At 54.5% G+C, this 9,172-nt stretch overlaps 1 protein-coding gene and 1 long non-coding RNA gene across 2 annotated transcripts; one reads left to right on the forward strand and one right to left on the reverse strand.

Moving 5' to 3' along the window:
• Positions 1-1,174: 1,174 nt before the first annotated feature.
• On the reverse strand, positions 1,175-2,618 carry LOC117005282. Its single transcript, XR_004419796.1, has 2 exons — positions 1,988-2,618; positions 1,175-1,468 (listed from the first exon to the last, which is right to left on the reverse strand). It is a non-coding gene; the product is annotated as an uncharacterized LOC117005282 (long non-coding RNA).
• Positions 2,619-3,976: 1,358 nt separating this feature from the next.
• Positions 3,977-8,904, forward strand: SOX9 (SRY-box transcription factor 9). Its single transcript, XM_033076973.2, has 3 exons — positions 3,977-4,798; positions 5,583-5,836; positions 6,194-8,904. The coding sequence occupies exons 1-3, from the start codon at positions 4,368-4,370 to the stop codon at positions 6,958-6,960; spliced, it is 1,452 nt and encodes a 483-aa protein (XP_032932864.1). The 5' UTR covers positions 3,977-4,367; the 3' UTR covers positions 6,961-8,904.
• The last annotated feature ends 268 nt before the right edge of the window (positions 8,905-9,172 follow it).

The raw sequence follows: 9,172 nt of genomic DNA on the forward strand, positions 1-9,172 counted from the left end.
ATGCAATAGGAAATGGGATCAAGAACCTGGGATCCACCAACCCCAAAGCACAGATCCCATCCCTGCACTGAGATTTGGGGAAAATCTGAATTTTTCTACCTGGAATGGCGCAGTGTGGGATCCTTAGGGATGGAGGAAAATCAGGGAAAAGCTGAATTTTGTGTGCTGAAAGGGAAAAGCTGAATTTTCTGTGCTGAAAGGGAAAAGCAAGGCCAGGCTGAGCCTTCCCTGCTCAGAGTGTGGCGACATTCCCGTGGGATGCACAGGAATTTGATAAAATGTCACTAATTCATTTCATATTAATTAATTAAGCTGCAATTAACAGAGCTGCCAAAACCTCCCTCCCAAAACACCAGAGAGAACATTCCTGGATAAATCCAGAGGCACAGTCGAGCCTGGAATTTCGCATTTGGGGCTGTGGATCGATAATCCATCCAGTTTTGGTACAAAGTTCAGAGTTGTGCTGCCTCTGTTTTTAGGGAATTGCTCCACAGCCCAAACCTTCCTGGTTTTTCCTCACTGCACAACACGAGCAGGGAGTTTTTCCCGGGATTTCTCATCCTCTGGGGGGTTGGCCTGGCTGAGCTCAGAGGGGACACGGTGACATCACGGCGTCCCTGGGGACCTTCCCAACGCCAATCCCGAATTCTGGAGCTCGGAGCAGAGCCTGAACCTCAGCAGGATCAAAGTGGAGCAGGATCAACCCTTGCCAGCTCCCCCAAAAATCCATAAAGTAATTCATTCAGCACAGCTCATCAGCACAGCTGTATTTTAAAATTTTAAAATTTAAAATCCTCCCCAAATCCGTCCCCCCTCCCTCCCAAATTTCCCGTCTCCTCCGCGCCCCGCGCTAATGCTTGGAAAGATTATTCCCCCAAAAAAATTGGGATTTGGTTTAGCACAGGGAGCAGGAAAAACCCATCAAACAGAGGCTTTAATCCTCGCTAAAAAACCTTCCCTGCTCCCCGAGCTCGCCACTTGGGATAAAACAATGTTAATTCCAGGAAAAAAAAAAAAAAAGGAAAAGGAAAACTTCCATCCTGACGGGCAAACAGCAGCAGCTCCCACCCGGCTGTGATTAATCAGCTTGTCCACCTTGTCCAAATAGCCCATCGAGCAATAATTAAAAATAATAAGCCAGAAATTATCGAATCACACACAATAAGCGCAGAGCTCCTTCCCCTTTCGCTGGTGTTTATTGTTCAAACTTGTCAAGGCTCGGAGCAGCCTCTCAGGGCAGCGGAGCCCTGGCAGCAGATGGATCTGCAGGATGAAAAATGCCCCAATCGTGACCCTCTCATTCAATCCATGACCCTCCCCAATTGTCCCGCTCTTGTTTCTGCCAATCAGCAGCAGGGCCAGGGGACAATCTGCTGTCGCCAGGTTTTGCTCTCCTCTCCAGGTGCGTTTTGGTCAGGTTTTGGCGCTGGGGTCACAACAATCTCCTGCCGGCGTTTGCGCGGATGTTCTGCGATAAATGTATTTATTAAATGAGATTCGGGGAGATCAATTCCAGCACCCCAGAGCTGAGATTACCCGGGAAATAATCCAGATTATCTCCTGCAGTGTTTGCTGAAAGTTTGCCTTTTTCACCGCAAACAACAACGCAAAATTCAGCGGCCCTCTCCTGGAATATTGGATATTTAGCAAAGGAAAGAAATACAACTCTGGGAAAAGCGTCCTCGGTGTTTCAGGAATAAAGAAAACCCAAATTCCCCTGGAGAAAAGCCCCCAGTGCCCCTGTCCCTGCAGACAAAGGCTCTGGAACAGAGCACAGCCACTTACCTTTAAACTCACCCAAAGCAAAACTACTTCCCAAAAAAAAGTTTGCAAGCAACAACAAAAAAATAAAACCAACCCAAAATCATCACCAGAACTTCAGGGAAAACTTAAAACAACCAAGGAGAGTTTCCAGTGTGTTTATTCACAGCTCCTTCCTCGCTGCCTTGTCCTTTTATTTTATTTTTTATTTTTTTTTCCCCAATACCTTGAATCCCCCCTCGTCAGGGTGACAACGACAATCGCGACAGGGCAGGGAGGCGGCCGCTGGCCCGGGGATTGTCCGGCCGCACAAAGGCTGCAAATTAAAGCTGCAAATTAAAGCAGCAAATTAAAGCAGCTTCCAGAAAGCCCCGACTTTAACGCTCGAGTTGCAATGAAAAATTCCGGGCTTTGGGAAGGGAGCAGCGCCCCGAGGTTTCTGTCCCAAAAAAGCGCTGGGAGAGCGGGGAGAAGGGAGCAGCTCCCAAATCCGCTTCTCCCAGAGTCGGGAAAAGCGGGATGTGCTTTACTGCCCACCTGCACGGGGACAGCAGGGACAGCCCCGATTTCACCCGGACCCGCACGGGACAGCCGCTAAAAACGCCTGGTTCCTATAAATCTGTAAATAGAAATATCTGCAGTTTGATTCCTATAGATCTGCAAAGAGAAATATCTGTACTTTGATTCCTATAAATCTGCAAAGAGAAATATCTGCAGTTTGATTCCTATGAATCTGTAAAGAGAAATATCTGCACTTTGATTCCTATAAATCTGCAGAGAGAAATATCTGCACTTTGATTCCTAAAAATCTGTAAATAGAAATATCTGCAGTTTGATTCCTATAAATCTAATATCTGCAGTTACCCACAGATAACCCCGGCGGCTGCCGGGTTTGCCTTTCGAGGACGAGACTTGATCAACTCGGCAAAACTTTTATTTTTGTGCAGAGGGGGAGGGAAGAGGCCGCTCCTTCCCCGGGCACTGCTCCAGGCGGGGATGCGGGATCGGGAATCGGGAACTGGGATCAGGAACCGGGATCAGGAATTGGGACGGGGAACTGGGATGCGGGATCGGGAACCGAGATCAGGATCGGTATCAGGAATTGGGACGGGGAACCGAGATGCGGGATCGGGATCAAGAACTGGGATGCGGGACCGTGATGGGGAAAACGGGAAACGGCATCAAGATCAGGAACAGGGATCGGGAACCGGAATGTGGGACCGGGATCAAGGATTGGGATGCGGGACTGGGATGGGGAACCGGGATCAGGAACCAGAATGAGAGACCGGGATGCGGGACCGGGATACGGGACCGGGATACGGGACCGGGATACGGGACCGGGATACGGGACCGGGATGCGGGACCGGGATGCGGGACCGGGATGGGGAAACGGGAAACGGCACCAGGATCAGGAACCGGGATGGAGAACCGGGATCAGGAATCGGGAACCGGGATGGAGAACCGGGATAAGGGTCACGCAGCCCGGTGCGGAGCCCCCGGGATGGGAACAGGGATATAAAGAGGAATTAACGGGGAACGCGCGGATGTCGCAGCGCGGGGTGGGCGGAGGGACGCGCCGGACACCCCCTCCAAAAAAAAAACAAAAAAAACAAAAAAAACAAAAAGTTTAAAAAAGTTCAAAAATGATAAAAACCCGAAGTGCAGCAGCGATGTCGGGGTGTCAGGGCTCGGCCACCCTCACCCCCCGAGGTCGCCCCGCTCTGTCCCCACGGGCCGGGGATGGGGGGGGTCACAGGGGCCCGGCCCCCCCCGCCCCCCGCGCGCGCCGTTCCTGAGCCTCTGGCGCCCCCTCGGGACGGAACCGCGCAGCGCCCCTCAACGCGCGTCCCGCCCGCCGCCAGCGCAGCGCTGCGCAGCGGCCCCGCCGCGCTCATCCGCGGCCACTCCAGCACCCACCCGCGGCGCACGGAGCCGCGGGGGCTGCGTGCGGGCCGCGGCCGCTGGCGCTGTCCCCGCTGTCGCCGCCGCTGTCGCCGCCGCCCGTCCCGTCCCGTCCCGTCCCGCCCCGGCCGGGCCGTGCCCCCTCAGCGCAGCGCGGCGCCGCGCGGCCCCGCCCCCTCGCGCGGCTCGGCCAATAGGAGCGGAGCGGCCCCCGCGGGCCGGGCTGTGATTGGCTGCGGCGCGGCGGGCGCGCGTCCCCGCGCTGGGTATTTGTGCGCGCGGCGCGCGGTGGCCGCAGAGCCGCGCTGGAGACCGGCGGGGCCCCCGCGCCCGACACTGCCCCGGCCGCTCGCCCTGCGCCTGCTGCTCCTCCTGCTCCTTCTCCCGGCATCGCCAAAGTTTTGTTTTTTCCCCTTTTTCCTCATTTCGGAGTTTTTTGGTTTTCTTGTCTTTTGGTGTTTTGTTGTTTTTTTTTTTTTTTTTTAAGCGTTTTTGTCTGTGCGGAGGAGAAGTAATAAAAAGTTTTTTGCCGACTTGTCGCGGTTCTTTCTTGCTCTTCCTCTCCGCAGCCGGGGGAGACTAAGTTTCTCCGAGTTTTTACTTTTTTAACCCGTCCCTGCCCCTTAGCGCCTAACTTTTAATTTTACTTTTTTTTTTAATTAAACTTTTTTCGCCCCTTTGCTCCCCCTCGGCCACTTTCTCGCATGAATCTCCTCGACCCTTTCATGAAAATGACAGAAGAACAGGACAAATGTATCTCCGACGCCCCCAGCCCCACCATGTCGGATGACTCCGCCGGGTCCCCCTGCCCCTCTGGATCCGGCTCGGACACGGAGAACACCAGACCCCAAGAGAACACCTTCCCCAAGGGGGACCCGGACCTGAAGAAGGAGAACGACGAGGACAAGTTCCCGGTGTGCATCCGGGAGGCGGTGAGCCAGGTGCTCAAGGGCTACGACTGGACCCTGGTGCCGATGCCGGTGCGGGTGAACGGCTCCAGCAAGAACAAGCCGCACGTCAAGAGACCCATGAACGCCTTCATGGTGTGGGCGCAGGCGGCCCGCAGGAAGCTGGCGGACCAGTACCCGCATCTGCACAACGCCGAGCTCAGCAAGACGCTGGGCAAGCTCTGGAGGTGAGCGCGGGGCCGGGATGCCCGAGGGGAGCGGGGGATGCGGAGCGCGCCGCGCCGGGGGAGAGGATGCGGCGAGCCTGGAAAACGCGCTGGAAAACTTCTGCAGAGTGCAAAGCTCGTTTGATTTAGAGGAGAAGCCAGAATAGGAGGGGGGAAAGTCGGGAAAGTCGTTCGGGTTTTGGTGTTGGAAGTGGTTTCTGCTCCCGGAGCGATGCCCGGAGCGGGGGCGCAGTGCGGGACCCCCCGAGCTGGCCCGGCCGCGGTTTGTTTGCGCTGCGGTGCGGAGGAAATGATGGATTTTGGGGATTGCATCAGCTCGGGCCGGGCCGGAGGGAGCAGGGGCGATGCGGGAGGGAGAGGGAGGGTGAGTGGCGCAGGGCCGGGTGGCCTCGGAGTGCCAGAATAAGGCGGGGAGGGGAGGAAAACACGAGGCGAGTGAGTCACCTGGGCCACCGCGTCCTCGGGGACTGCGGGGGGGGATCCTCGAGCCGTGAAACGGGGGAGGAAAGCTGGCCCTGGCAGGCGGGGATGTCCCCAAAGCGCCCGGGGACAGCGGGATGTGCCCACAGGGTGGGGAGGGGAGGGCTGGACCCCCTGCCCCTCCTGCACCTCCGCTGCAGGAATCGGGGTGACAAGGGGGTGACAACATTGACGGGGGGGTTCAGAATGTGGGGGGGCTTTGCATCGCTCGTTGTGGGGTCCAAGGGAGGGATTGACAGCGATGTCACTGCTCAGCGCCCACCCCGAGCCACGAGTGACCCCGTGTCCCCCCGTGTCCCCCCAGGCTGCTGAACGAGAGCGAGAAGCGCCCGTTCGTGGAGGAGGCAGAGCGGCTGCGGGTGCAGCACAAGAAGGACCACCCCGACTACAAATACCAGCCCCGGCGGAGGAAGTCGGTGAAGAACGGGCAGGCGGAGCAGGAGGAGGGCGCGGAGCAGACCCACATCTCCCCCAACGCCATCTTCAAGGCGCTGCAGGCAGACTCGCCCCAGTCCTCCTCCAGCATCAGCGAGGTGCACTCGCCCGGGGAGCACTCGGGTAGGTACCCAGGGAGCCTCCGAGGGGCACAAAGCGCAGCCTAAACCGGGTTGAGGTTGTGGTTGGGTGGGGAGCGGGGAGGAAAGAGCCAGGAATGGGGGGAGAAGTGCCCAGGAGCTGTGGGCACACAAATCCTCACCCCAGTGTGCCACCACAGCCACTTCCCCCCGTTTGCCCGTGAGAAACGTGAGCCTGAGCTTTTTAAAACCCCAAAAAGCGCCCCAAAGCCGTGGGGGTGCAGCTCAGCTCTGGGGTGGTGCTGACAGGGCCGGGCTCTGTCCCCCTCTGTGACCCACACACCGCGTTCCCAGCGTTGTCACCCCTGTCACACCCTCACCGCTGTCCTTCCTCCCCCAGGCCAGTCCCAGGGGCCCCCCACGCCCCCCACCACCCCCAAGACGGACCCACAGCCGGGCAAGCAGGACCTGAAGCGCGAGGGCCGCACTCTGGGCGAGGGCGGCCGGCAGCCGCCCCACATCGATTTCCGCGACGTGGACATCGGCGAGCTCAGCAGCGACGTCATCTCCAACATCGAGACCTTTGACGTCAACGAGTTCGACCAGTACCTGCCACCCAACGGCCACCCGGGCCAGCCGGGCCAGGTCACCTACACGGGCAGCTACGGCATCAGCGGCGCTGCGGGGACGCCGGCGAGCGCCGGCCACGTGTGGATGGCCAAGCAGGCGCCAGCGGCGCAGCCACAGCCGCAGCTGCCGGCGCTGGGCGCGGAGCAGGGCCCGCAGCAGCAGCAGCAGCAAAGGACGCACATCAAGACGGAGCAGCTGAGCCCCAGCCACTACAGCGAGCAGCAGCAGCACTCCCCGCAGCAGCAGCAGCAGCAGCAGCTGAGCTACAGCTCCTTCAACCTGCAGCACTACAGCTCGTCCTACCCCAGCATCAGCCGCGCGCAGTACGAGTACGGCGAGCACCAGGGCTCCTCGGGCTCCTACTACAGCCACGCCGGGCAGGGCGGCGGGCTCTACTCCACCTTCAGCTACATGAGCCCCACGCAGCGCCCCATGTACACCCCCATCGCCGACACGGCGGGGGTGCCCTCCATCCCCCAGACCCACAGCCCGCAGCACTGGGAGCAGCCCGTGTACACGCAGCTCACCCGGCCCTGAGAGCGGCCGGCGGGGAGAGAGCGCCGCAGATAAAAGAAAAAAAAAAGAAAAAAAAAAAAAAAGGCGAAAAAAATAAAGAAAACGAAATAAAAACTCGGCAAAGCGCAGAAGAACGAGTTGCCTCGGACTGGTTCGGTGTTTGAGATTTGAGAGAATTCCAAAAGACGCTCACGGGGAAGCTGGCGGGGAGGAGAGAGCGCCTCGAGCCTTCTGCACTACAGCTTCCTCCAGCACCCGCTCCCAGCCCCAAAATTTGGGGCAGACTTTGCCAAGGACTGGACTTGAACTCTGCTTCTTCCAGCGTGGAGAGGAGATTTCCACCCAACCCGCCCAGCTGGCTCCTTCTCTGGACTTTTGTAATGATTTTTTTTTTTTTTAGCAGTAATTAAGACAAAGATTAAAAAAATTAAAAAAGAAGAAAAAAAAATGGGGGGTAAAAGAGAAAACTCAGAGTCCTCTGTGAGGAATATTCTCTGTTTTAAATATTTTTAGTATGTACTGTGTATGATTCGTTACCAATTTGAGGGGATTTATACCTATTTTTTAGAGAGTTTTTTGGAAATGCTCTTATTTTTCCAACAGCTAAAAAAGAAATGACACTTAGTGGAGCAGCCCTAGGTTTTCTTGCAGAGGTATTTTTGTATAGAGAAGTGTCTTTTTTTTGCTCTAAAAATGAAACTAAACCAGCGTGCTCTGCCCTGGGAACCCAGCACTGGGGCAGGGACCAGCATGGGAGAGGCTTTATTTTTCTAACTCGTAGCAAAACCAGCCAGGAGGAGAGAACTTCACTTTATTTTTTAATAACCTTGAGCCTTAAAAAGAAAAACAAAAAGAGGAAAAAAAAATAAAAAATAAGAAGTGGATGGAGCAGCCCCAAAGTGCTGCAGAGAAGCCTTAAAGAGCCCCGTGATAATCACTGGCCCCGGGCTGGGGCTGAGCCCGACCCCTCCGGGCACCCCCTGCCCACCCCAGGGTGCCAAACCCAGCCAGGGGCTCCTCTGTGCCTGGGACACGTCACACATCCTTTAAATTATTTATTTTGGGGGAGAAGAGCAGCTTTTAATCACGATTTTCCTTGGGTTTTGTTGTTTGCATCTCCCCTCCAGGTCCTTTCAGAAGCGTTGCATTAGTTGGGAGCATTATTTGGAAGGTTAAATTATGGTCTGAAACTGTAACCAGTCCTTTATTTATCTCTTTAATTCCTTTTGGTTGTTGTTGTTATTATTATTATTATTCTTTTTGGAATCTGTGTCCTGGGTTTGTACAAACTTTGTGCTCTTCCTTTTTTTTTTTTAATTTTGTTCGAGGTTTTATTTTTTTTTTTCTTTTGCATTCAAGGAGAAACTGGAAGAAAAAAAAAAAAAAAGAAAAGAAAAATGAGATTTGTACAAACTAAAGATTGCAAATGTAGCGGATCACTGAATCATTTGCCTTGTTTCCTGCCTCAGCTCTCTGGGACACACGAGCTCGTGCAAGGACGAGCCCCACACCCCAGCCCTGCTGCAGGGGTGGCACCGTTTTAGCCTTCAACCCCCCCAAAAACTGCCTGGGAGAGGTGGGGGGACACTGATTTTGGTGAAGCTGTGGCTGAACAGTTAAGGATTGCTTTTTAAAAAAGACAGCAGACTTTTTTTATTTAAAAAAAAATGATATATTTGTTAACTTTTTTTTTTTTTTTAGGGATTCAGTAGGAGAAAAAAAATCTTAAAGCACTCTTATAATATGGCATCTTTCTATTTCTGTATAAAAGCAGATCTTTTTAAAGTATTTCTGTAACTTAAAAGACCTGTCCTTTAAATCATATTTTGTCTTTAGGTAAGTTTGGTTTGGTTTTGGTTGCAAGATCCTTCTCTTTGTGAAACTTACCTTTTTTTTGTTTTTGTTTTGGTTTGGTTTTTTTTGTATATTATTGTTTGCAATAAATATGCATTGTATCAAAAGTTCTGCCTGCCCCAGGTGTGGGGTTTGTTATCAGGGTTTGTTATCAGGGTTTTTTATCAGCCTCCAGGGGACACGGAATGCTGGATGGGTTTGGGGTGTCCCCCCTCCTTTATGCCAGAAAAAGCAGAACCAGGGAATGACAGGGATTGGAGAGGGACAAATCCAGGGTGTGACCCCAAGGGACACCTGAGCTCTGGCTGTCCCCAAATCCTCCTTGGGGTCTCTGATTTTGGGGGTGCTGAGCACGAGGCGAGGAGAAACCCAAAGGTTT

The sequence above is a fragment of the Catharus ustulatus genome, chromosome 20 (assembly GCF_009819885.2).
Source record: "Catharus ustulatus isolate bCatUst1 chromosome 20, bCatUst1.pri.v2, whole genome shotgun sequence".
In the NCBI taxonomy this organism is placed as follows: Eukaryota; Metazoa; Chordata; class Aves; order Passeriformes; family Turdidae; genus Catharus; species Catharus ustulatus.

Excerpts from the sequence above, each read along its gene's own strand:
- SOX9 (XM_033076973.2), top strand. The coding sequence starts at position 4,368 with ATGAATCTCCTCGACCCTTTCATGAAAATGACAGAAGAACAGGACAAA. Across the intron at positions 4,799-5,582 it reads ACGCTGGGCAAGCTCTGGAG|GCTGCTGAACGAGAGCGAGA; the intron begins GTGAGCGCGGGG and ends GTGTCCCCCCAG. Across the intron at positions 5,837-6,193 it reads CTCGCCCGGGGAGCACTCGG|GCCAGTCCCAGGGGCCCCCC; the intron begins GTAGGTACCCAG and ends TTCCTCCCCCAG.